This window comes from Oncorhynchus keta, unplaced genomic scaffold, assembly GCF_023373465.1.
Source record: "Oncorhynchus keta strain PuntledgeMale-10-30-2019 unplaced genomic scaffold, Oket_V2 Un_scaffold_4110_pilon_pilon, whole genome shotgun sequence".
Classification (NCBI taxonomy): domain Eukaryota; kingdom Metazoa; phylum Chordata; class Actinopteri; order Salmoniformes; family Salmonidae; genus Oncorhynchus; species Oncorhynchus keta.
In genome coordinates, this window is record NW_026290932.1 from 55,001 (window position 1) to 82,956 (window position 27,956).

The 27,956-nt window shown below is 46.2% G+C and overlaps 1 protein-coding gene and 2 long non-coding RNA genes across 4 annotated transcripts in view; 1 reads left to right on the top strand and 2 right to left on the bottom strand.

Annotated features, from left to right (window-relative positions):
- The window catches only part of LOC127928799 (palmitoyltransferase ZDHHC1-like), an 86,953-nt gene that overhangs the window by 3,581 nt on the left and 55,416 nt on the right, over positions 1-27,956 (bottom strand). The window contains 5 exon segments of the mRNA XM_052516147.1: positions 3,825-3,927; positions 6,703-6,811; positions 9,967-10,058; positions 19,288-19,409; positions 27,719-27,874. Coding sequence (XP_052372107.1) covers positions 3,825-3,927; positions 6,703-6,811; positions 9,967-10,058; positions 19,288-19,409; positions 27,719-27,874 — 582 coding nt within the window.
- LOC127928801 (uncharacterized) lies at positions 19,666-21,991 on the bottom strand. The gene is made up of 3 exons (XR_008132246.1): positions 20,673-21,991; positions 20,426-20,533; positions 19,666-20,006 (listed from the first exon to the last, which is right to left on the bottom strand). It is a non-coding gene; the product is annotated as an uncharacterized LOC127928801 (long non-coding RNA).
- On the top strand, positions 26,823-27,783 carry LOC127928800 (uncharacterized). 2 transcript variants are annotated; one of them, XR_008132243.1, is made up of 3 exons: positions 26,823-26,892; positions 26,925-27,409; positions 27,469-27,647. It is a non-coding gene; the product is annotated as an uncharacterized LOC127928800 (long non-coding RNA). The 2 variants fall into 2 exon arrangements; XR_008132245.1 differs by adding an exon at positions 27,705-27,783 and having other exon boundaries at positions 26,830-27,409; positions 27,469-27,586.

The window sequence follows — 27,956 nt, forward strand, 5'->3', positions numbered from 1 at the left end:
AGAGGAGGAGGACAGAGAGGAGAGGAGGAGGACAGAGAGGAGAGGAGGAGGACAGAGAGGAGAGGAGGAAGACAGAGAGGAGAGGAGGAGGACAGAGAGGAGAGGAGGAGGACAGAGGAGAGGAGGAGGACAGAGAGGAGGACAGAGAGGAGGACAGAGAGGGGAGAAGGACGACAGAGAGGAGAGGAGGAGGACAGAGAGGAGAGGAGGTGGACAGAGAGGAGAGGAGGACGACAGAGAGGAGAGGAGGAGGACGGAGAGGAGGATGACAGAGAGGAGAGGAGGATGACAGAGAGGAGAGGAGGAGGACAGAGAGGAGAGGAGGATGACAGAGAGGAGAGGAGGAGGACAGAGAGGAGAGGAGGATGACAGAGAGGAGAGGAGGAGGACAGAGAGGAGGTGGACAGAGAGGAGAAGAGAGGAGGACAGAGAGGAGAAGAGAGGAGGACAGAGGAGAGGAGAGAGAGGAGAGGAGGAGGACAGAGAGGAGAGGAGGAGGACAGAGAGGAGAGGAGGAGGACAGAGAGGAGAGGAGGATGACAGAGAGGAGAGGAGGAGGACAGAGACGAGAGGAGGATGACAGAGAGGAGAGGTGGACAGAGAGGAGAGGAGGAGGACAGAGAGGAGAAGAGAGGAGAGGACAGCAGAGGAGAAGAGAGGAGAGGACAGTGAGGAGAGGACAGAGAGGAGAGGAGGTGGACAGAGGAGAGGAGGACGACAGAGAGGAGAAGAGAGTAGGACGACAGAGAGGAGGACAGGAAAGGGACAGACATTCACATCACAGAGCTGCTACTCAATATACATGAGCATAGAAATAGAATCAATAGAACAGGTCTCCAACCTCTCACCATGGTGATTTGTGGGTACACTAAAAATGGCTGTCCATTATGACATCATTGACTTGAAAGAGGAAGCCTGTTCTATTCCTTCTAGTTCTGTAGTATGACCTCGTTATAATGTCTTAGAATTACTAAATAACAGACAAGTTCAGACTGTTGACAATTCTATACATTGAGAGAGAGAGACGACATATTAAGCCAGTGTTATAAGACATTATAAAGGCTCATACATGCTTATAACACGTTCTAAAGCATTCTTTTTAACACAGACTTTGTGTTTACCAACAGATACACTCATGTCACTTCAAGTAGAGGAGGACTAATGTTATATCAGCATGTCAAGTAGCAGAGCACTAATGTTACATCAGCATGTCAAGTAGCAGAGGACTAATGTTATATCAGCATGTCAAGTAGCAGCAGACTAATGTTATATCAGCATGTCAAGTAGCAGGGGACTAATGTTATATCAGCATGCCAAGTAGCAGAGGACTAATGTTATATCAGCATGTCAAGTAGCAGAGGACTGACTAATGTTATATCAGCATGTCAAGTAGCAGAGGACTAATGTTTTATCAGCATGCCAAGTAGCAGAGGACTGACTAATGTTATATCAGCATGTCAAGTAGCAGAGGACTAATGTTATATCAGCATGTCAAGTAGAAGAGGACTAATGTTATATCAGCATGTCAAGTAGCAGAGGACTAATGTTATATCAGCATGTCAAGTAGAAGAGGACTAATGTTATATCAGCATGTCAAGTAGCAGAGGACTGACTAATGTTATATCAGCATGTCGAGTAGAAGAGGACTAATGTTATATCAGCATGTCAAGTAGCAGAGGACTAATGTTATATCAGCATGTCAAGTAGCAGAGGACTGACTAATGTTATATCAGCATGTCAAGTAGAAGAGGACTAATGTTATATCAGCATGTCAAGTAGCAGAGGACTAATGTTATATCAGCATGTCAAGTAGCAGCAGACTAATGTTAGATCAGCATGTCAAGTAGCATCAGACTAATGTTATATCAGCATGTCAAGTAGCAGGGGATTAATGTTTTAACAGCATGCCAAGTAGCAGAGGACTAATGTTATATCAGCATGTCAAGTAGCAGAGGACTGACTAATGTTATATCAGCATGTCAAGTAGCAGAGGACTGACTAATGTTATATCAGCATGTCAAGTAGCAGAGGACTAATGTTATATCAGCATGTCAAGTAGCAGAGGACTAATGTTATATCAGCATGTCAAGTAGCAGAGGACTGACTAATGTTATATCAGCATGTCAAGTAGCAGAGGACTGACTAATGTTATATCAGCATGTCAAGTAGAGGAGGACTAATGTTATATCAGCATGTCAAGTAGCAGAGGACTAATGTTATATCAGCATGTCAAGTAGCAGAGGACTAATGTTATATCAGCATGTCAAGTAGCAGCAGACTAATGTTATATCAGCATGTCAAGTAGCAGAGGACTAATGTTATATCAGCATGTCAAGTAGCAGCAGACTAATGTTATATCAGCATGTCAAGTAGCAGAGGACTGACTAATGTTATATCAGCATGTCAAGTAGCAGAGGACTGACTAATGTTATATCAGCATGTCAAGTAGAGGAGGACTAATGTTATATCAGCATGTCAAGTAGCAGAGGACTAATGTTATATCAGCATGTCAAGTAGAGGAGGACTAATGTTATATCAGCATGTCAAGTAGCAGAGGACTAATGTTATATCAGCATGTCAAGTAGCAGAGGACTAATGTTATATCAGCATGTCAAGTAGCAGAGGACTGACTAATGTTTGATTATTTTTTTATTCTGCTAACTAGATTTCTACGGGGGCACGGACATCGACCTTAGGGGGTTAAGGTTAGGGGGGGTAAGGTCAGAGTTAGGGTTATGGGTTATGGTTAGGTTTAGGTTTACGGTTAGAGGTTAGGCTTATGGTTAAAGGTATGGGTTATGTTTAGGTTTACGGTTATGGGTTAGGGTTAGGTTTACGGTTAGAGGTTAGGGAAAATAGGATTTTGAATGGAAATCTATTTTAGGTCCCCACAAGGATAGTAAAACCGAAAGAGTGTGTGGTTCTGTAGTGTTGAAGGCCAGGCTTTGTATGTGTGGTCTCACCAGGTTCTGTAGTGTTGAAGGCTGGGGCTTTGTGTGTGTGGTCTCACCAGGTCCTATAGTGTTGAAGGCTGGGGCTTTGTGTGTGTGGTCTCACCAGGTTATGTAGTGTTGAAGGCCGGGGCTTTGTGTGTGTGTGGTCTCACCAGGTTCTGTAGTGTTGAAGGCCGGGGCTTTGTGTGTGTGTGGTCTCACCAGGTTCTGTAGTGTTGAAGGACGGGGCTTTGTGTGTGTGGTCTCACCAGGTTCTGTAGTGTTGAAGGCCGGGGCTTTGTGTGTGTGGTTCTGTAGTGTTGAAGGACGGGGCTTTGTGTGTGTGGTTCTGTAGTGTTGAAGGACGGGGCTTTGTGTGTGTGGTCTCACCAGGTTATGTAGTGTTGAAAGCTGGGGCTTTGTGTGTGTAGTCTCACCAGGTTCTGTAGTGTTGAAGGCCGGGGCTTTGTGTGTATGGTCTCACCAAGTTCTGTAGTGTTGAAGGCCGGGGCTTTGTGTGTGGTCTCACCAGGTTATGTAGTGTTGAAAGCTGGGGCTTTGTGTGTATGGTCTCACCAGGTTCTGTAGTGTTGAAGGCCGGGGCTTTGTGTGTGTGTGGTCTCACCAGGTTCTGTAGTGTTGAAGGCCGGGGCTTTGTGTGTGTGTGGTTCTGTAGTGTTGAAGGCTGGGGCTTTGTGTGTGGTCTCACCAGGTTCTGTAGTGTTGAAGGCTGGGGCTTTGTGTGTGTGGTCTCACCAGGTTCTGTAGTGTTGAAGGCCGGGGCTTTGTGTGTGTGGTCTCACCAGGTTCTGTAGTGTTGAAGGCCAGGGCTTTGTGTGTGTGTGGTTCTGTAGTGTTGAAGGCCGGGGCTTTGTGTGTGTATGGTCTCACCAGGTTCTGTAGTGTTGAAGGCCGGGTCTCTGTTGCTGCTGGTCTCAGTGGAACGGTCGTTGATCACCTCCGATGGCACTTTGTGGACTTTCTTCTTTTTCTTCTGCAAACACACAGGAGACAGGTCAGAGGTCAGAGACCAGGAAGCATCATTCATCACACACATGGTTCACATGAAGGTCAGAGACCAGGAAACATCTTTCAACACACACATGGTTCACATGAAGGTCAGAGACCAGGAAGCATCTTTCAACACACACATGGTTCACATGAAGGTCAGAGACCAGGAAGCATCTTTCATCACACACATGGTTCACATGAAGGTCAGAGACCAGGAAGCATCTTTCAACACACACATGGTTCACATGAAGGTCAGAGACCAGGAAGCATCTTTCAACACACACATGGTTCACATGAAGGTCAGAGACCAGGAAGCATCTTTCAACACACACATGGTTCACATGAAGGTCAGAGACCAGGAAACATCTTTCAACACACACATGGTTCACATGAAGGTCAGAGACCAGGAAGCATCTTTCATCACACACATGGTTCACATGAAGGTCAGAGACCAGGAAGCATCATTCATCACACATGGTTCACATGAAGGTCAGAGACCAGGAAGCATCTTTCATCACACACATGGTTCACATGAAGGTCAGAGACCAGGAAGCATCATTCATCACACACATGGTTCACATGAAGGTCAGAGACCAGGAAGCATCATTCATCACACATGAAGGTCAGAGACCAGGAAGCATCTTTCAACACACACATGGTTCACATGAAGGTCAGAGACCAGGAAGCATCTTTCAACACACACATGGTTCACATGAAGGTCAGAGACCAGGAAACATCAGTCAACACACACATGGTTCACATGAAGGTCAGAGACCAGGAAGCATCTTTCAACACACACATGGTTCACATGAAGGTCAGAGACCAGGAAACATCAGTCAACACACACATGGTTCACATGAAGGTCAGAGACCAGGAAGCATCTTTCAACACACACATGGTTCACATGAAGGTCAGAGACCAGGAAGCATCATTCAACACACACATGGTTCACATGAAGGTCAGAGACCAGGAAACATCTTTCAACACACACATGGTTCACATGAAGGTCAGAGACCAGGAAGCATCTTTCAACACACACATGGTTCACATGAAGGTCAGAGACCAGGAAGCATCTTTCAACACACACATGGTTCACATGATGGTCAGAGACCAGGAAGCATCTTTCAACACACACATGGTTCACATGAAGGTCAGAGACCAGGAAACATCTTTCAACACACACATGGTTCACATGAAGGTCAGAGACCAGGAAGCATCATTCAACACACACATGGTTCACATGATGGTCAGAGACCAGGAAGCATCTTTCAACACACACATGGTTCACATGAAGGTCAGAGACCAGGAAGCATCATTCAACACACACATGGTTCACATGATGGTCAGAGACCAGGAAGCATCTTTCAACACACACATGGTTCACATGAAGGTCAGAGACCAGGAAGCATCTTTCATCACACACATGGTTCACATGAAGGTCAGAGACCAGGAAGCATCATTCAACACACACATGGTTCATATGAAGGTCAGAGACCAGGAAGCATCATTCAACACACACATGGTTCACATGAAGGTCAGAGACCAGGAAGCATCTTTCAACACACACATGGTTCACATGAAGGTCAGAGACCAGGAAGCATCTTTCAACACACACATGGTTCACATGAAGATCAGAGACCAGGAAGCATCATTCAACACACACATGGTTCACATGAAGGTCAGAGACCAGGAAGCATCTTTCATCACACACATGGTTCACATGAAGGTCAGAGACCAGGAAGCATCATTCAACACACATGGTTCACATGAAGGTCAGAGACCAGGAAGCATCTTTCATCACACATGGTTCACATGAAGGTCAGAATGAAGGATGTTGGTTATAGCTTTGGTTCCATGATTGCCTTCATTCCTTACCCCTGTTTACGTGTTCTCTCACACAGTGTGTGTGTGTGTGTGTGTGTGTGTGTGTGTGTGTGTGTGTGTGTGTGTACCTGGATGTGTTTCCGTGGTGCAGCTCTGTGCTCAGTAGAGACGGTGTGTGTGTGTGTGTGTGTGTGTGTGTGTGTGTGTGTGTGTGTGTGTGTGTGTACCTGGATGTGTTTCCGTGGTGCAGCTCTGTGCTCAGTAGAGACGGTGTGTGTGTGTGTGTGTGTGTGTGTGTGTGTGTGTGTGTGTGTGTACCTGGATGTGTTTCCGTGGTGCAGCTCTGTGCTCAGTAGAGACGGTGTGTGTGTGTGTGTGTGTGTGTGTGTGTGTGTGTGTGTGTGTGTTCCTGGATGTGTTTCCGTGGTGCAGCTCTGTGCTCAGTAGAGACGGTGTGTGTGTGTGTGTGTACCTGGATGTGTTTTCGTGGTGCAGCTCTGTGCTCAGTAGAGACGGTGTGTGTGTGTGTGTGTGTGTGTGTGTGTGTGTACCTGGATGTGTTTCCGTGGTGCAGCTCTGTGCTCAGTAGAGACGGTGTGTGTTTGTGTGTGTGTGTGTGTGTTTGTGTGTGTGTGTGTGTGTGTACCTGGATGTGTTTCCGTGGTGCAGCTCTGTGCTCAGTAGAGACGGTGTGTGTGTGTGTGTGTGTGTGTGTGTGTGTGTGTGTACCTGGATGTGTTTTCGTGGTGCAGCTCTGTGCTCAGTAGAGACGGTGTGTGTGTGTGTGTGTGTGTGTGTGTGTGTGTGTGTGTGTGTACCTGGATGTGTTTCCGTGGTGCAGCTCTGTGCTCAGTAGAGACGTGTGTGTGTGTGTGTGTGTGTGTGTGTGTGTGTGTGTGTGTGTGTGTGTGTGTGTGTGTGTGTGTGTGTGTACCTGGATGTGTTTCCGTGGTGCAGCTCTGTGCTCAGTAGAGACGGTGTGTGACTGCTCCTCTTCGACCATCCTGCTGGATGAACTATGAACTCTGCCGTTGCCATAGTACCTGACCCGCAACACACAACACAGACAGGAAGTTACAACACCCACCTCTCACTGTGCCTTAGTTACAACACCCACTACAACAGTCACCTCTCACTGTGCCTTAGTTACAACACCCACTACAACAGTCACCTCTCACTGTGCCTTAGTTACAACACCCACTACAACAGTCACCTCTCACTGTGCCTTAGTTACAACACCCACTACAACAGTCACCTCTCACTGTGCCTTAGTTACAACACCCACTACAACAGTCACCTCTCACTGTGCCTTAGTTACAACACCCACTACAACAGTCACCTCTCACTGTGCCTTAGTTACAACACCCACTACAACAGTCACCTCTCACTGTGCCTTAGTTACAACACCCACTACAACAGTCACCTCTCACTGTGCCTTAGTTACAACACCCACTACAACAGTCACCTCTCACTGTGCCTTAGTTACAACACCCACTACAACAGTCACCTCTCACTGTGCCTTAGTTACAACACCCACTACAACAGTCACCTCTCACTGTGCCTTAGTTACAACAGTCACCTCTCACTGTGCCTTAGTTACAACACCCACTACAACAGTCACCTCTCACTGTGCCTTGGTTACAACACCCACTACAACAGTCACCTCTCACTGTGCCTTAGTTACAACACCCACTACAACAGTCACCTCTCACTGTGCCTTGGTTACAACACCCACTACAACAGTCACCTCTCACTGTGCCTTAGTTACAACACCCACTACAACAGTCACCTCTCACTGTGCCTTGGTTACAACACCCACTACAACAGTCACCTCTCACTGTGCCTTGGTTACAACACCCACTACAACAGTCACCTCTCACTGTGCCTTAGTTACAACACCCACTACAACAGTCACCTCTCACTGTGCCTTAGTTACAACACCCACTACAACAGCTCACTCAACACATTCTGCTAGCGTAGCAGCGGTAGGAACACATTCTGTTAGCGTAGCAGCGGTAGGAACACATTCTGTTAGCGTAGCAGCGGTAGGAACACATTCTGTTAGCGTAGCAGCGGTAGGAAACACATTCTGTTAGCGTAGCAGCGGTAGGAACACATTCTGTTAGCGTAGCAGCGGTAGGAACACATTCTGTTAGCGTAGCAGCGGTAGGAACACATTCTGTTAGCGTAGCAGCGGTAGGAACACATTCTGTTAGCGTAGCAGCGGTAGGAAACACATTCTGTTAGCATAGCAGCGGTAGGAAACACATTCTGTTAGCGTAGCAGCGGTAGGAACACATTCTGTTAGCGTAGCAGCGGTAGGAACACATTCTGTTAGCGTAGCAGCGGTAGGAACACAACACATTCTGTTAGCGTAGCAGCGGTAGGAAACACATTCTGTTAGCATAGCAGCGGTAGGAAACACATTCTGTTAGCATAGCAGCGGTAGGAACACATTCTGTTAGCATAGCAGCGGTAGGAAACACATTCTGTTAGCATAGCAGCGGTAGGAACACATTCTGTTAGCATAGCAGCGGTAGGAAACACATTCTGTTAGCATAGCAGCGGTAGGAAACACATTCTGTTAGCATAGCAGCGGTAGGAAACACATTCTGTTAGCATAGCAGTGGTAGGAACACATTATGTTAGCATAGCAGCGGTAGGAACAAAAAACATTCTGAGAGAGAGAGAGATATTATGGAACTGTCAAACAACACTAATTGTATTAGTCACCATGACACATCACCCAAACCTCATAAAACCAGTTCTGTTGTCAGTCCAAACCTCATAAAACCAGTTCTGTTGTCTGTCCAAACCTCATAAAACCAGTTCTGTTGTCTCTCTCACTAGTGTCGGTCCAAACCTCATAAAACCAGTTCTGTTGTCTCTCTCACTAGTGTCGGTCCAAACCTCATAAAACCAGTTCTGTTGTCTGTCCAAACCTCATAAAACCAGTTCTGTTGTCTCTCTCACTAGTGTCGGTCCAAACCTCATAAAACCAGTTCTGTTGTCTCTCTCACTAGTGTCGGCCCAAACCTCATAAAACCAGTTCTGTTGTCTCTCTCACTAGTGTCAGTCCAAACCTCATTTAACCAGTTCAGTCCAAACCTCATAAAACCAGTTCTGTTGTCTCTCTCACTAGTGTCGGTCCAAACCTCATAAAACCAGTTCTGTTGTCTGTCCAAACCTCATACAACCAGTTCTGTTGTCTCTCCCACTAGTGTCTGTCCAAACCTCATACAACCAGTTCTGTCGTCTCTCTCACTAGTGTCAGTCCAAACCTCATACAACCAGTTCTGTTGTCTCTCTCACTAGTGTCAGTCCAAACCTCATAAAACCAGTTCTGTTGTCTGTCCAAACCTCATATAACCAGTTCTGTCGTCTTTCTCACTAGTGTCAGTCCAAACCTCATAAAACCAGTTCTGTTGTCTGTCCAAACCTCATACAACCAGTTCTGTCGTCTTTCTCACTAGTGTCAGTCCAAACCTCATATAACCAGTTCTGTCGTCTTTCTCACTAGTGTCAGTCCAAACCTCATAAAACCAGTTCTGTTGTCTGTCCAAACCTCATAAAACCAGTTCTGTTGTCTGTCCAAACCTCATTTAACCAGTTCAGTCCAAACCTCATTTAACCAGTTCAGTCCAAACCTCATAAAACCGGTTCTGTTGTCTCTCTCACTAGTGTCAGTCCAAACCTCATAAAACCAGTTCTGTTGTCTGTCCAAACCTCATAAAACCAGTTCTGTTGTCTGTCCCACCAGTTCAGTACAACTGACATCATCCCGTGGGTTTGGACTAAAACAACAACACAACAGTTTTCACAAGCCAGTTAAAAAGGGGGAACGTCTCACTAAATAGCCATTAAAGTGTTTATTCTTTAACGAGGTTCACGGGCAGATTTACAGATACTCCTACTACTAAACAAACTAAAGGCTGTCCAAGGCACCGGAGGGACTGAGGCGTGTGGATGAAACCCCCAGCAGCCAGTTAAAGGAGGACATTACCATTCAGCACCGCCACGAGGGTTGCCACATTCTAGTAACTTTCCCCAAATTCTTAGGTTTTCTAGAAAATCTCTGTCAGGAGGGAATACGCAAGAAATTCAGGAGTCCTCCACGCAGGAAAACCAGCAGGGGAATTATGGGAAAGTTAGTGGAATTCTGCAACTTTAACCACAAGAGAACAGAATAACAACTCACTCTAGCCCCCCCCGCGCTGCAGCCATGGTGGTAGGATCCTCCACCTCCATCTCAGGGTTGGTATAGCCCAGAGTCCCCGAGTAGCTTACATCCTGAGAGAGAGAAAGAGAGAGAGAGGTAGGGAGAATTAAAGAGAGAGAGAGAGAGAGAAAGAGAGGTAGGGAGAGTTACAGAGAAGGAGAGAGAGCGAGAGAGAGAGAGAAAGAGAGAGAGAGGTAGAGAGAGAGAGAGAGAGGTAGGGAGAGTTAAAGAGAAGGAGAGAGAGAAAGAAAGAGAAGTAGGGAGAAGGAGAGAGAGAAAGAGGTAGGGAGAAGGAGAGAGAGAGAGGGGTAGGGAGAAAGAGAGAGAGAAAGAGGTAGAGAGAGAGAGAGAGGTAGGGAGAAGGAGGGAGAGAGAGAGAGAGAGAGGAGAGAGAGAGAGGGATTATGGAGTGAAATGGCTAAATGAGGGCATCACTGACTGGACAGAGTACAGGAGGAACTGAAGAGACCTGAGCCAGTCCAGATGGAACAGACAGACAGCACCCTGTAGTGATCAGACAGACAGACAGACAGACAGACAGACAGACAGACAGACAGACAGACAGACAGACAGACAGACAGACAGACAGACAGACAGACAGACTTGTTCTGGTAACTACCAGTGTAGAACCAGAGTCTGGTCAGGGTACTAACTTGTTCTGGTAACTACCAGTGTAGAACCAGAGTCTGGTTAGGATTAGTATTAGTAAGTGCTACTAGAAGGGAGTTGGTATCAGCTTGTGTTCAGCTTGTGTCAGGAACAGGGTCTGTCTGGCAGGGTGAGGTTTCAGTGAGATGGTTAGAGTCTGGGTGAGGTTTCAGTGAGGTGGTTAGTCTGGTTGAGGTTTCAGTGAGGTAGTTCGAGTCTGGGTGAGGTTTCAGTGAGGTGGTTAGAGTCTGGGTGAAGTTTCAGTGAGGTGGTTAGAGTCTGGGTGAGGTTTCAGTGAGGTAGTGAGAGTCTGGGTGAGGTTTCAGTGAGGTGGTTAGAGTCTGGGTGAGGTTTCAGTGAGGTGGTTAGAGTCTGGGTGAGGTTTCAGTGAGATGGTTAGAGTCTGGGTGAGGTTTCAGTGAGGTGGTTAGAGTCTGGGTGAGGTTTCAGTGAGGTAGTTAGAGTCTGGGTGAGGTTTCAGTGAGGTGGTTAGAGTCTGGGTGAGGTTTCAGTGAGGTGGTTAGAGTCTGGGTGAGGTTTCAGTGAGGTGGTTAGAGTCTGGGTGAGGTTTCAGTGAGGTGGTTAGAGTCTGGGTGAGGTTTCAGTGAGGTGGTTAGAGTCTGGGTGAGGTTTCACTGAGCCTCAGGGCTCAGCTTGGGATTGGTTATGAGGAATCCTTGTGGTTTTGTCAGCCTGCTGTGAGTTATAGGAGAGCACTGTGTTTTACAAGGTGGGTTATAGTTTGGTTAGACAGAGAGCCTGTGTCCCAAATGGCACCCTATTCCCTATATAGTGGTACTACTATAGACCAGAGCCCTATTCCCTATATAGTGGTACTACTATAGACCAGAGCCCTATTCCCTATATAGGGCACTACTATAGGCCAGGGCCCTATTCCCTATATAGTGGTACTACTATAGACCAGAGCCCTATTCCCTATATAGTGGTACTACTTTAGACCAGAGCCCTATTCCCTATATAGTGGTACTACTATAGACCAGAGCCCTATTCCCTATATAGTGGTACTACTATAGACCAGAGCCCTATTCCCTATATAGTGGTACTACTATAGACCAGAGCCCTATTCCCTATATAGTGGTACTACTATAGACCAGAGTCCTATTCCCTATATAATGGTACTACTATAGACCAGAGCCCTATTCCCTATATAGTGGTACTACTATAGACCAGAGTCCTATTCCCTATATAGTGGTACTACTATAGACCAGAGCCCTATTCCCTATATAGTGGTACTACTATAGACCAGAGCCCTATTCCCTATATAGTGGTACTACTATAGACCAGAGTCCTATTCCCTATATAGTGCACCACTTTCAACCAGAGCCCATGTGGACTGGGCCGGGGCCAGAGCTGTGGTTTGACGGGACTACTGTGTGTGTGTGTGTGTGTGTGTGTGTGTGTGTGTGTGCTGCACGGCGGGTTTCTTTGTGAGTGTGCCAGGTGCAGCTGGTGGGTCGATGTCAGTCCCGTCAGCTGCTGGGTTTTGGTCACAGCCAGACAACCCAGACCAAGCCCAACAGAGCATCACCATGGTTACCCAACCTCAGCATGCAGCCCAGACTGAGAGAGCAGCCAACGATCACAGGGCAGGGAGGTGTGTGTGTGTGTGTGTGTGTGTGTGTGTGTGTGTGTGTGTGTGTGTGTGTGTGTGTGTGTGTGTGTGTGTGTGTGTGTGTGTGTGTGTGTGTGTGTGTGTGTAAGGACTTGTAAGTCTGCATTTGACGTTGTGATTGTGGACAGGTGTGTCTGTGTGAAGTCAGAGTCAGTAATTATACAGTGCCTTGAAAGTATTCGGCCCCCTTGAACTTTGCGACCTTTTGCCACATTTCAGGCTTCAAACATAAAGACATAAAACTGTATGTTTTTGTGAAGAATCAACAACAAGTGGGACACAATCATGAAGTGGAACGACATTTATCGGATTTTTCAAACTTTTTAACAAATCAAAACTGAAAAATTGGGCGTGCAATATTATTCAGCCCCCTTAAGTTAATACTTTGTAGCGCCACCTTTTGCTGCGATTACAGCTGTAAGTCGCTTGGGGTATGTCTCTATCAGTTTTGCACATTGAGAGACTGAACATTTTTCCCATTCCTCCTTGCAAAACAGCTCGAGCTCAGTGAGGTTGGATGGAGAGCATTTGTGAACAGCAGTTTTCAGTTCTTTCCACAGATTCTCGATTGGATTCAGGTCTGGACTTGGGGTATGTCTCTATCAGTTTTGCACATCGAGAGACTGACGTTTTTTCCCGTCAATTCATTGGTATGTATACATGTTGAAGAGGGTGGGGCTCAAGCTGCATCCCTGTCTAGTGCCCTCGTCAATTCATTGGTATATATATGTTGAAGAGGGTGGGGCTCAAGCTGCATCCCTGTCTAGTGCCCTCGTCAATTCATTGGTATATATATGTTGAAGAGGGTGGGGCTCAAGCTGCATCCCTGTCTAGTGCCCTCGTCAATTCATTGGTATATATATGTTGAAGAGGGTGGGGCTCAAGCTGCATCCCTGTCTAGTGCCCTCGTCAATTCATTGGTATATATATGTTGAAGAGGGTGGGGCTCAAGCTGCATCCCTGTCTAGTGCCCCGTCAATTCATTGGTATATATATGTTGAAGAGGGTGGGGCTCAAGCTGCATCCCTGTCTAGTGCCCTGTCAATTCATTGGTATATATATATTGAAGAGGGTGGGGCTCAAGCTGCATCCCTGTCTAGTGCCCCTCAATTCATTGGTATATATATGTTGAAGAGGGTGGGGCTCAAGCTGCATCCCTGTCTAGTGCCCTCGTCAATTCATTGGTATATATATGTTGAAGAGAGTGGGGCTCAAGCTGCATCCCTGTCTAGTGCCCTCGTCAATTCATTGGTATATATATGTTGAAGAGGGTGGGGCTCAAGCTGCATCCCTGTCTAGTGCCCTCGTCAATTCATTGGTATATATATGTTGAAGAGGGTGGGGCTCAAGCTGCATCCCTGTCTAGTGCCCGTCAATTCATTGGTATATACATGTTGAAGAGGGTGGGACTCAAGCTGCATCCCTGTCTAGTGCCCTCGTCAATTCATTGGTATATATATGTTGAAGAGGGTGGGGCTCAAGCTGCATCCCTGTCTAGTGCCCTCGTCAATTCATTGGTATATATATGTTGAAGAGGGTGGGGCTCAAGCTGCATCCCTGTCTAGTGCCCTCGTCAATTCATTGGTATATATATGTTGAAGAGGGTGGGGCTCAAGCTGCATCCCTGTCTCACCCCACGGCCCTGTGGGAAGAAATGTGTGTGCTTTTTTTGCCTATTTTAACCGCACACTTGTTGTTTGTGTACATGGATTTTATAACGTTGTGTGTTTTTCCCCCCCAACACCACTTTCTATCAGTTTGTATTGAAGACCCTCATGTCAAATTGAGTCAAAAGCTTGTTTGTTTGTTTATTAATTAGGGTTTGCAGGGTGAATACGTGGTCAACGTTGGATCATTCAGAGATCCTCACTGAACTTCTGGAGAGAGTTTGTGTGAAGTCAGAGTCAGTATTATATCAGGACAGGTGTGAAGTCAGGGTCAGTAATTATATCAGGACAGGTGTGAAGTCAGGGTCAGTAACTATCAGGACAGGTGTGTCTGTGTGAAGTCAGAGTCAGTAATTATATCAGGACAGGTGTGAAGTCAGGGTCAGTATTATATACCCGTTCAGGAACTAAATCGGCCAATGGCACCTCTCAGATTCAATCTTTAATGGAATTCACAGATTTCTGTCCTGCTTCTTTGTGTTGGCTTCCACCTGTTTCCTTCGAACACAAACACAGATCTCTCTCTCTCTCTCTCTCTCTCTGTCTCTCTCTCTCTCTCTCTGTCTCTCTCTCTCTCGCTGTCTCTCTCTCTCTCTCTCTCTCTGATATGTTCACACACTCCCTCTCTCTCTCAAACACACAGGCGCTGCATTCATGTGGTTATGTCATCATCTCCTCTCGCCCAGTGCCCTCGGTGTGTTTAGTAAACATGCTGCGTATCATAGTGACATCAGTTACTAATGATCACGTCCATTCAAACATAGAGTAGTCCCCAATGGCACCCGTATTCGCTTATATAGTGCACTAGGTCAGAACTAGTGCACTACTCATAGGGCTCTAGGTCAGAACGAGTGCACGACGTGAGAGAGAGAGAGAGTGTGAACATATCTGAGAGACAGAGAGATTAAATAGTATTGTATTTGTCACATGCACCGAATAAAACAGGTGTAGACCTTACAGTGAAATGCTTACTTAAAGCATTGTTGGTTCAGGGCTTGTAAGTTAAGACATTTTTTTAAACAAGTGTTAAGTAAAAAATACAAAATAAAAGTAGCGAGAGAGAACGAGAGACAGACAGAGAGAGACAGAGACAGAGAGAGACAGAGAGAGAAAGGGAGACACACAGAGAGAGAGACAGAGAGAGAGAGAGACAGAGAACATGTGAGACAGAGAGGTTGGGCTCTGAAGTGTTTGTGTTCGAAGGAAACAGGTGGAAGCCAACACAAAGAAGCAGGACAGAAATCTGTGAATTCCATTAAAGATTGAATCTGAGAGGTGCCATTGGCCGATTTAGTTCCTGAACAGGTTTCCCACAAGCCCCTCTGGTGGGGTATCAGTTTCAGCTCCCGAGTGGAGGGGGGGGTGTGTGTGTGTGTGTGTGTGTGTGTGTGTGTGTGTGTGTGTGTGTGTGTGTGTGTGTGTGTGGACACTGACACCACAGAGATAAATAGCTAATAAAGCAACATCATTGTTTTGTCTTTTGGTGAGTCTGGTCTGAGGTAGAACAGACAGTTAGTGCGTCTGGTCTGAGGTAGAACAGACAGTTAGTCTGGTCTGAGGTAGAACAGACAGTGAGTCTGGTCTGAGGCAGAACAGACAGTTAGTGAGTCTGGTCTGAGGTAGAACAGACAGCTAGTGAGTCTGGTCTGAGGTAGAACAGACAGTGAGTCTGGTCTGAGGTAGAACAGACAGTGAGTCTGGTCTGAGGTAGAACAGACAGTTAGTGAGTCTGGTCTGAGGTAGAACAGACAGTTAGTGAGTCTGGTCTGAGGTAGAACAGACAGTGATTGAGTCTGGTCTGAGGTAGAACAGACAGTGATTGAGTCTGGTCTGAGGTAGAACAGACAGTGATTGAGTCTGGTCTGAGGTAGAACAGACAGTTAGTGAGTCTGGTCTGAGGTAGAACAGACAGCTAGTGAGTCTGGTCTGAGGTAGAACAGACAGTTAGTGAGTCTGGTCTGAGGTAGAACAGACAGCTAGTGAGTCTGGTCTGAGGTAGAACAGACAGTTAGTGAGTCTGGTCTGAGGTAGAACAGACAGTTAGTGAGTCTGGTCTGAGGTAGAACAGACAGCTAGTGAGTCTGGTCTGAGGTAGAACAGACAGTTAGTGAGTCTGGTCTGAGACAGAACAGACAGTTAGTGAGTCTGGTCTGAGGTAGAACAGACAGCTAGTGAGTCTGGTCTGAGGTAGAACAGACAGTTAGTGAGTCTGGTCTGAGGTAGAACAGACAGCTAGTGAGTCTGGTCTGAGGTAGAACAGACAGTTAGTGAGTCTGGTCTGAGGTAGAACAGACAGTGAGTGAGTCTGGTCTGAGGTAGAACAGACAGTGAGTCTGGTCTGAGGTAGAACAGACAGTTAGTGAGTCTGGTCTGAGGTAGAACAGACAGTTAGTGAGTCTGGTCTGAGGTAGAACAGACAGTGAGTCTGGTCTGAGGTAGAACAGACAGTGAGTGAGTCTGGTCTGAGGTAGAACAGACAGTGAGTGAGTCTGGTCTGAGGTAGAACAGACAGTGAGTGAGTCTGGTCTGAGGTAGAACAGACAGTGAGTCTGGTCTGAGGTAGAACAGACAGTTAGTGAGTCTGGTCTGAGGTAGAACAGACAGTTAGTGAGTCTGGTCTGAGGTAGAACAGACAGTGAGTCTGGTCTGAGGTAGAACAGACAGTGAGTTTGGTCTGAGGTAGAACAGACAGTGAGTGAGTCTGGTCTGAGGTAGAACAGACAGTGAGTGAGTCTGGTCTGAGGTAGAACAGACAGTGAGTTTGGTCTGAGGTAGAACAGACAGTGAGTGAGTCTGGTCTGAGGTAGAACAGACAGTGAGTGAGTCTGGTCTGAGGTAGAACAGACAGTTAGTGAGTCTGGTCTGAGGTAGAACAGACAGTTAGTGAGTCTGGTCTGAGGCAGAACAGACAGTTAGTGAGTCTGGTCTGAGACAGAACAGACTGTTAGTGAGTCTGGTCTGAGGTAGAACAGACAGCTAGTGAGTCTGGTCTGAGGTAGAACAGACAGTTAGTGAGTTTGGTCTGAGGTAGAACAGACAGTGAGTCTGGTCTGAGGTAGAACAGACAGTGAGTCTGGTCTGAGGTAGAACAGACAGTGAGTCTGGTCTGAGGTAGAACAGACAGTGAGTCTGGTCTGAGGTAGAACAGACAGTTAGTGAGTCTGGTCTGAGGTAGAACAGACAGTTAGTGAGTCTGGTCTGAGGTAGAACAGACAGTTAGTGAGTCTGGTCTGAGGTAGAACAGACAGTTAGTGAGTCTGGTCTGAGGTAGAACAGACAGTTAGTGAGTCTGGTCTGAGGTAGAACAGACAGTTAGTGAGTCTGGTCTGAGGTAGAACAGACAGTGAGTGAGTCTGGTCTGAGGTAGAACAGACAGTGAGTCTGGTCTGAGGTAGAACAGACAGTGAGTCTGGTCTGAGGTAGAACAGACAGTTAGTGAGTCTGGTCTGAGGTAGAACAGACAGTTAGTGAGTTTGGTCTGAGGTAGAACAGACAGTGAGTGAGTCTGGTCTGAGGTAGAACAGACAGTGAGTGAGTCTGGTCTGAGGTAGAACAGACAGTGAGTTTGGTCTGAGGTAGAACAGACAGTGAGTCTGGTCTGAGGTAGAACAGACAGTGAGTGAGTCTGGTCTGAGGTAGAACAGACAGTGAGTGAGTCTGGTCTGAGGTAGAACAGACAGTTAGTGAGTCTGGTCTGAGGTAGAACAGACAGTGAGTCTGGTCTGAGGTAGAACAGACAGTTAGTGAGTCTGGTCTGAGGTAGAACAGACAGTTAGTGAGTCTGGTCTGAGGTAGAACAGACAGTTAGTGAGTCTGGTCTGAGGTAGAACAGACAGTTAGTGAGTCTGGTCTGAGGTAGAACAGACAGTTAGTGAGTCTGGTCTGAGGTAGAACAGACAGTTAGTGAGTCTGGTCTGAGGTAGAACAGACAGTTAGTGAGTCTGGTCTGAGGTAGAACAGACAGTGAGTCTGGTCTGAGGTAGAACAGACCGTTAGTGAGTCTGGTCTGAGGTAGAACAGACAGTGAGTCTGGTCTGAGGTAGAACAGACAGTTAGTGAGTCTGGTCTGAGGTAGAACAGACAGTGAGTGAGTCTGGTCTGAGGTAGAACAGACAGTTAGTGAGTCTGGTCTGAGGTAGAACAGACAGTTAGTGAGTCTGGTCTGAGGTAGAACAGACAGTTAGTGAGTCTGGTCTGAGGTAGAACAGACAGTTAGTGAGTCTGGTCTGAGGTAGAACAGACAGTTAGTGAGTCTGGTCTGAGGTAGAACAGACAGTTAGTGAGTCTGGTCTGAGGTAGAACAGACAGTTAGTGAGTCTGGTCTGAGGTAGAACAGAGAGTTAGTGAGTCTGGTCTGAGGTAGAACAGACAGTTAGTGAGTTTGGTCTGAGGTAGAACAGACAGTGAGTCTGGTCTGAGGTAGAACAGACAGTGAGTCTGGTCTGAGGTAGAACAGACAGTGAGTCTGGTCTGAGGTAGAACAGACAGTGAGTCTGGTCTGAGGTAGAACAGACAGTGAGTCTGGTCTGAGGTAGAACAGACAGTGAGTCTGGTCTGAGGTAGAACAGACAGTGAGTCTGGTCTGAGGTAGAACAGACAGTGAGTCTGGTCTGAGGTAGAACAGACAGTTAGTGAGTTTGGTCTGAGGTAGAACAGACAGTGAGTCTGGTCTGAGGTAGAACAGACAGTGAGTGAGTCTGGTCTGAGGTAGAACAGACAGTTAGTGAGTCTGGTCTGAGGTAGAACAGTTAGTGAGTCTGGTCTGAGGTAGAACAGACAGTTAGTGAGTCTGGTCTGAGGTAGAACAGACAGTTAGTGAGTCTGGTCTGAGGTAGAACAGACAGTGAGTGAGTCTGGTCTGAGGTAGAACAGACAGTGAGTGAGTCTGGTCTGAGGTAGAACAGACAGTTAGTGAGTCTGGTCTGAGGTAGAACAGACAGTTAATGAGTCTGGTCTGAGGTAGAACAGACAGTTAGTGAGTCTGGTCTGAGGTAGAACAGACAGTGAGTCTGGTCTGAGGTAGAACAGACAGTGAGTCTGGTCTGAGGTAGAACAGACAGTGAGTCTGGTCTGAGGTAGAACAGACAGTTAGTGAGTCTGGTCTGGGGTAGAACAGACAGTTAGTGAGTCTGGTCTGAGGTAGAACAGACAGTTAGTGAGTCTGGTCTGAGACAGAACAGACAGTTAGTGAGTCTGGTCTGAGGTAGAACAGACAGTTAGACATTGTTTAGTACATATAAATGGCCCCTCCCATTTCCCTGGACCAGCGTACCTTGATGAGGTAGGATGATAGGAAAGAGACATGGTTTAGTGCATATAAATGGCCCCTCCCATTTCCCTGGACCAGCGTACCTTGATGAGGTTGGATTTAGGAGGCACTGCTTGGGTCCCCTGTACTCCTTTACTGATGTCTCTGGGCTCCTGGCGATGCCTCTGTCTGACGATGTACTCATAGGTATTCAGACGGTTCCACACTGTAAACGGAGAGAGAGGAGGGTTAGCGACACACACACACACACACACACACACACACACACACACACACACACACACACACACACACACACACACACACACACACACACACACACACACACACACACACACACACACACACACACACACACACACACACACACACACACACCTGAATCTCATGAAATCTTACATCAAGGTTCATCAACTAGATTCAGCTACAAGATGTTTTCTCTCTTCTTGTGTGGACGGTCGGAGAGCCAGAACATAAGACCAATTCATTTGGAGATTACAAATGGACGCAAAAATCCCAAACAGATTTTATATTTAATAAAAACATAATAATTTCAAATGTTGATTATATTGATACAGAATCACATCTCTCTGTTTATGATTACATTGATACAGAATCACGTCTCTCTGTTTATGATTACATTGATACACAATCACATCTCTCTGTTTATGATCACATTGATACACAATCACATCTCTCTGTTTATGATCACATTGATACACAATCACATCTCTCTGTTTATGATCACATTGATACAGAATCACATCTCTCTGTTTATGATCACATTGATACAGAATCACATCTCTCTGTTTATGATCACATTGATACAGAATCACATCTCTCTGTTTATTTATGATACACAATACATTGATGACACATTGATACACAATCACTCTCTGTTTATGATCACATTGATACACAATCACATCTCTCTGTTTATGATCACATTGATACAGAATCACATCTCTCTGTTTATGATCACATTGATACAGAATCACATCTCTCTGTTTATGATCACATTGATACACAATCACATCTCTCTGTTTATGATCACATTGATACACAATCACATCTCTGTTTATGATTACATTGATACAGAATCACATCTCTCTGTTTATGATTACATTGATATGATCACATTGATACAGAATCACATCTCTCTGTTTATGATCACATTGATACACAATCACATCTCTCATGATTACATTGATACACAATCACATCTCTGTTTATGATCACATTGATACACAATCACATCTCTCTGTTTATGATTACATTGATACACAATCACATCTCTCTGTTTATGATTACATTGATACACAATCACATCTCTCTGTTTTTATGATTACATTGATACATTGAATCACATCTCTCTGTTTATGATTACATTGATACAGAATCACATCTCTCTGTTTATGATCACATTGATCACATCTCTCTGTTTATGATTACATTGATACACAATCACATCTCTGTTTATGATTACATTGATACAGAATCACATCTCTCTGTTTATGATTACATTGATACAGAATCACATCTCTCTGTTTATGATTACATTGATACAGAATCACATCTCTCTGTTTATGATCACATTGATACACAATCACATCTCTCTGTTTATGATCACATTGATACACAATCACATCTCTAATCTTAGCAATTCTTCTTAGCTAGCTACATAGCCGTCCTTGTATCAGAGATAATTGCATAATTATCGTATTTCGTCGCCCTAACGTAGCCTTCACTGCTATTCGCCCAGGAGCTAGCTAACGCTAGCTAACGCACACAGATTAGCATCACTGTAGTGCTATTCACTCAACTGTACGACTTGATTAGTTTACTGTTAGCTAGCTACATAATCTTAGCCATTCTTCTTAGCTAGCTACATAGCCGTCCTTGTATCAGAGATAATTGCATAATTATCGTATTTCGTATTTCGTCGCCCTAACGTAGCCTTCACTGCTATTCGCCCAGGAGCTAGCAACGCTAGCTAACGCACACAGATTAGCATCACTGTAGTGCTATTCACTCAACTGTACGACTTGATTAGTTCAGTGTTAGCTAGCTACATAGCTGTCTTTGTTTCCAAGATAATTGTGTAGTTTAGTGTGTGTAGCCTTGGAGTGATTATGTTAATTCACTGAGGTTCGCTAGCCAGCTATTTGTCGTCCTTAACGTAGGAGACTCTGCTAGCTAGCCAACAGCTAACAGCTAACAGCTAGCCAACGTCTACTGTCTCGAATTCAATCACCGGTCAGGTAGTATCACATTTTCATTTCATTACAGTACAACGGTTTGATTTGTTTGATCGTAGCTAGCTACATAGCCGTCTTTGTTTCAAAGATAATTGTGTAGTCTAGACCGATTTCCTAGGTTAGCTAGCCAGCTATTGTCGTTCTTTTAACTCAACGTAACGTAAACAACACTGCTAGCTAGCCAGCTAGCCCCCGAATAGCAGCACTGTAGAATTATTACACTCAACGGAACGACTTGATTAGTGTAGTGTCAACAACGCAGCTACTGCCAGCTAGCCTACTTTAGCAGTACTGTATCATTTTAATCATTTTAGTCAATAAGATTCTTGCTACGTAAGCTTAACTTTCTGAACATTCGAGACGTGTAGTCCGCTTGTCATTCCAATTTCCTTGCATTAGCGTAGCCTTTTCTGTAGCCTGTCAACTATGTGTCTGTCTATCCCTGTTCTCTCCTCTCTGCACAGATCATACAAACGCTCCACACCGCGTGGCCGCGACCACCCTAACCTGGTGGTCCCAGCGCGTACGACCCACGGGAGTTCCAGGTCTCTGGTAGCCTCTGGAACTGCCAATCTGCGGCCAACAAGGCAGAGTTCATCTCAGCCTATGCCTCCCTCCAGTCCCTTGACTTCTTGGCACTGACGGAAACATGGATCACCACAGATAACACTGCTACTCCTACTGCTCTCTCCTCGTCCGCCCACGTGTTCTCGCACACCCCGAGAGCTTCTGGTCAGCGGGGTGGTGGCACCGGGATCCTCATCTCTCCCAAGTGGTCTTTCTCTCTTCTCCCCTTACCCATCTGTCTATTGCCTCCTTTGAATTCCATGCTGTCACAGTTACCAGCCCTTTCAAGCTTAACATCCTTATCATTTATCGCCCTCCAGGTTCCTCGGAGAGTTCATCAATGAGCTTGATGCCTTGATAAGCTCCTTTCCTGAGGACGGCTCACCTCTCACAGTTCTGGGCGACTTTAACCTCCCCACGTCTACCTTTGACTCATTCCTCTCTGCCTCCTTCTTTCCACTCCTCTCCTCTTTGACCTCACCCTCTCACCTTCCCCCTACTCACAAGGCAGGCAATACGCTTGACCTCATCTTTACTAGATGCTGTTCTTCCACTAACCTCATTGCAACTCCTCCAAGTCTCCGACCACTACCTTGTATCCTTTTCCCTCTCGCTCTCATCCAACACTTCCCACACTGCCCCTACTCGGATGGTATCGCGCCGTCCCAACCTTCGCTCTCTCTCCCCCGCTACTCTCTCCTCTTCCATCCTATCTTCTCTTCCTCTGCTCAAACTTTCTCCAACCTATCTCCTGATTCTGCCTCCTCAACCCTCCTCTCCTCCCTTACTGCATCCTTTGACTCCCTATGTCCCCTATCCTCCAGGCCGGCTCGGTCCTCCCTCCCGCTCCGTGGCTCGACGACTCATTGCGAGCTCACAGAACAGGGCTCCGGGCAGCTGAGCGGAAATGGAGGAAAACTCGCCTCCCTGCGGACCTGGCATCCTTTCACTCCCTCCTCTACATTTTCCTCCTCTGTCTCTGCTGCTAAAGCCACTTTCTACCATTCTAAATTCCAAGCATCCGCCTCTAACCCTAGGAAGCTCTTTGCCACCTTCTCCTCCCTCCTGAATCCTCCCCCCCTCCCTCCTCCCTCTCTGCAGATGACTTCGTCAACCATTTTGAAAAGAAGGTCGATGACATCCGATCCTCGTTTGCTAAGTCAAACGACACCGCTGGTTCTGCTCACACTCCCCTACCCTATGCTCTGACCTCTTTCTCCCCTCTCTCTCCAGATGAAATCTCGTCTTGTGACGGCCGGCCGCCCAACAACCTGCCCGCTTGACCCTATCCCCTCCTCTCTTCTCCAGACCATTTCCGGAGACCTTCTCCCTTACCTCACCTCGCTCATCAACTCATCCCTGACCGCTGGCTACGCCCCTCCCGTCTTCAAGAGAGCTAGAGTTGCACCCTTCTGAAAAAACCTACACTCGATCCCTCCGATGTCAACAACTACAGACCAGTATCCCTTCTCTCTCCAAAACTCTTGAGCGTGCCGTCCTTGGCCAGCTCTACCGCTATCTCTCTCAGAATGACCTTCTTGATCCAAATCAGTCAGGTTTCAAGACTAGTCATTCAACTGAGACTGCTCTTCTCTGTATCACGGAGGCGCTCCGCACTGCTAAAGCTAACTCTCTCTCCTCTGCTCTCATCCTTCTAGACCTATCGGCTGCCTTCGATACTGTGAACCATCAGATCCTCCTCTCCACCCTCTCCGAGTTGGGCATCTCCGGCGCGGCCCACGCTTGGATTGCGTCCTACCTGACAGGTCGCTCCTACCAGGTGGCGTGGCGAGAATCTGTCTCCTCACCACGCGCTCTCACCACTGGTGTCCCCCAGGGCTCTGTTCTAGGCCCCTCTTATTCTCGCTATACACCAAGTCACTTGGCTCTGTCATAACCTCACATGGTCTCTCCTATCATTGCTATGCAGACGACACACAATTAATCTTCTCCTTTCCCCCTTCTGATGACCAGGTGGCGAATCGCATCTCTGCATGTCTGGCAGACATATCAGTGTGGATGACGGATCACCACCTCAAGCTGAACTCAGCAAGACGGAGCTCCTCTTCCTCCCGGGAAGGACTGCCCGCTCCATGATCTCGCCATCACGGTTGACAACTCCATTGTGTCCTCCTCCCAGAGCGCTAAGAACCTTGGCGTGATCCTGGACAACACCCTGACGTTCTCAACTAACATCAAGGCGGTGTCCCGTTCCTGTAGGTTCATGCTCTACAACATCCGCAGAGTACGACCCTGCCTCACACAGGAAGCGGTGCAGGTCCTAATCCAGGCACTTGTCATCTCCCGTCTTGATTACTGCAACTCGCTGTTGGCTGGGCTCCCTGCCTGTGCCATTAAACCCCTACAACTCATCCAGAACGCCGCAGCCCGTCTGGTGTTCAACCTTCCCAAGTTCTCTCACGTCACCCCGCTCCTCCGCCTCTCCACTGGCTTCCAGTTGAAGCTCGCATCCGCTACAAGACCATGGTGCTCGCCACGGAGCTGTGAGGGGAACGGCACCTCAGTACCTCCAGGCTCTGATCAGGCCCTACACCCAAACAAGGGCACTGCGTTCATCCACCTCTGGCCTGCTCGCCTCCCTACCACTGAGGAAGTACAGTTCCCGCTCAGCCCAGTCAAAACTGTTCGCTGCTCTGGCCCCCAATGGTGGAACAAACTCCTCACGACGCCAGGACAGCGGAGTCAATCACCACCTTCCGGAGACACCTGAAACCCCACCTCTTCAAGGAATACCTAGGATAGGGTAAGTAAGGGTAAGTAATCCTTCTCACCCCCTTCTCCCCCAACAAGATTTAGATGCAAGTGGCTGTTCCACTGGTTGTCATAAGGTGTATGCACCAATTTGTAAGTCGCTCTGATAAGAGCGTCTGCTAAATGACTTAAATGTAATCTCTGTTTATGATTACATTGATACACAATCACATCTCTGTTTATGATCACATTGATACAGAATCACATCTCTCTGTTTATGATCACATTGATACACAATCACATCTCTCTGTTTATGATTACATTGATACAGAATCACATCTCTGTTTATGATTACATTGATACAGAATCACATCTCTGTTTATGATTACATTGATACAGAATCACATCTCTGTTTATGATTACATTGATACAGAATCACATCTCTCTGTTTATGATCACATTGATACACAATCACATCTCTCTGTTTATGATCACATTGATACACAATCACATCTCTCTGTTTATGATTACATTGATACAGAATCACATCTCTCTGTTTATGATTACATTGATACAGAATCACATCTCTCTGTTTATGATTACATTGATACACAATCACATCTCTCTGTTTATGATTACATTGATACACAATCACATCTCTCTGTTTATGATTACATTGATACACAATCACATCTCTCTGTTTATGATTACATTGATACACAATCACATCTCTCTGTTTATGAGTGGAATTACTTGGGAACAGATTTACTAAATTAAAATCATTTTGAGGTGAATTATTTTATTTATTATTATTATTATTATTTATTCATCTTTTATGTCCAAAAACAGATTATTATTCATCATTATTAATCATTATTAATCATACTTCCTAGTATTTTATGTCCAAAACTGATTATTATTCATCATTATTAATCATAATTCCTAGTATTTTATGTCCAAAACTGATTATTATTCATCATTATTAATCATAATTCCTAGTATTTTATGTCCAAAAACTGATCATTATTCATCATTATTAATCATTATTCCTAGTATTTTATGTCCAAAAACTGATTATTATTCATCATTATTAATCATAATTCCTAGTATTTTATGTCCAAAAACTGATCATTATTCATCATTATTAATCATTATTCCTAGTATTTTATTCCAAAAATGATTATTATTCCAAAAACAAATTCCAAAAACAAATTATTATTTTTTGTCTCAGAAAAACTTTGCGGGCCAAATCAAATTGTCAGTGAGCTGAATTTTCTGCCAGTTGACATCTCAGCCTTCCATCATCAACATAAGGAAGCTGCCTTGCTCTCTCTATGGACACAGTAGAAGGCCACAACACAGTGGACAGACATACCTCCTACGCCCCCTTGTGGTAAATCTCTACATTACAGGCCTGGGATCAGGTTCCCGCTCTTATTTATTATAATGTAAAAGACTAAACTGATCAGAGATCAGCACTCCTACAATGAAAGGCTTTGCTCCCATACACTCTAGTGGAGGACGAGAGTAACTCCCTATGGCCCCTCCCTCCCATACACTCTAGTGGAGGACTAGAGTAACTCCCTATGGCCCCTCCCTCCCATACACTCTAGTGGAGGACTAGAGTAACTCCCTATGGCCCCTCCCTCCCATACACTCTAGTGGAGGACGAGAGTAACTCCCTATGGCCCCTCCCTCCCATACACTCTAGTGGAGGACTAGAGTAACTCCCTATGGCCCCTCCCTCCCTATGGGCCCTTCCTCCCTATGGGCCCCTTCCTCCCTATGGGCCCCTTCCTCCCTATGGGCCCCTTCCTCCCTATGGGCCCCTTCCTCCCTATGGGCCCCTTCCTCCCTATGGGCCCCTTCCTCCCTATGGGCCCCTTCCTCCCTATGGGCCCCTTCCTCCCTATGGGCCCCTTCCTCCCTATGGGCCCCCTCCTCCCTATGGGCCCCCTTCCCTCCCTATGGGCCCTTCCTCCCTATGGGCCCTTCCTCCCTATGGGCCCTCCCTCCCTATGGGCCCTCCCTCCCTATTGGGCCCTCCCTCCCTATTGGGCCCTAAACCTATAAACCCTAGTTGGTAGGTAAACACTAGATATAAACCCTTAGTTGGTAGGTAAACATTAGATATAAACCCTTAGTTGGTAGGTAAACACTAGATATAAACCCTTAGTTGGTAGGTAAACATTAGATATAAACCCTTAGTTGGTAGGTAAACATTAGATATAAACCCTTAGTTGGTAGGTAAACATTAGATATAAACCCTTAGTTGGTAGGTAAACATTAGATATAAACCCTTAGTTGGTAGGTAAACATTAGATATAAACCCTTAGTTGGTAGGTAAACATTAGATATAAACCCTTAGTTGGTAGGTAAACATTAGATATAAATGTGAGTTCTTGGACTGCCCAAAGTGAGCCAGCAAGATAGACTTAATGAGGTACAGTATACAAGCGTAAACAGAGTAGATGCCCCAGCAGACAGACAGGTTATTAAACTCACTGAGGTAGAAGTGTAAACAGAGTAGATGCCCCAGCAGACAGACAGGTTATTAAACTCACTGAGGTAGAAGTGGAAACAGAGTAGATGCCCCAGCAGACAGACAGGTTATTAAACTCACTGAGGTAGAAGTGGAAACAGAGTAGATGCCCCAGCAGACAGACAGGTTATTAAACTCACTGAGGTAGAAGTGTAAACAGAGTAGATGCCCCAGCAGACAGACAGGTTATTAAACTCACTGAGGTAGAAGTGGAAACAGAGTAGATGCCCCAGCAGACAGACAGGTTATTAAACTCACTGAGGTAGAAGTGGAAACAGAGTAGATGCCCCAGCAGACAGACAGGTTATTAAACTCACTGAGGTAGAAGTGGAAACAGAGTAGATGCCCCAGCAGACAGACAGGTTATTAAACTCACTGAGGTAGAAGTGGAAGCAGAGTAGATGCCCCAGCAGACAGACAGGTTATTAAACTCACTGAGGTAGAAGTGGAAGCAGAGTAGATGCCCCAGCAGCAGACCAGAGAGCAGGCCCAGGGCGATGGTGAGGCCAGCCAGGGCAGGGATGGCTGGTCCTGCTGTGGAGACCGGAGCCACGGGCAGGAAAACAAACCACACCACAGTCTCATTCTTCACTGTGAGGGGGGACAAGGACATCAGCACAGACTTCAGGAGGGGACACAGAGAGCTAGTCTTACATTGCATCTTTCCAGACTT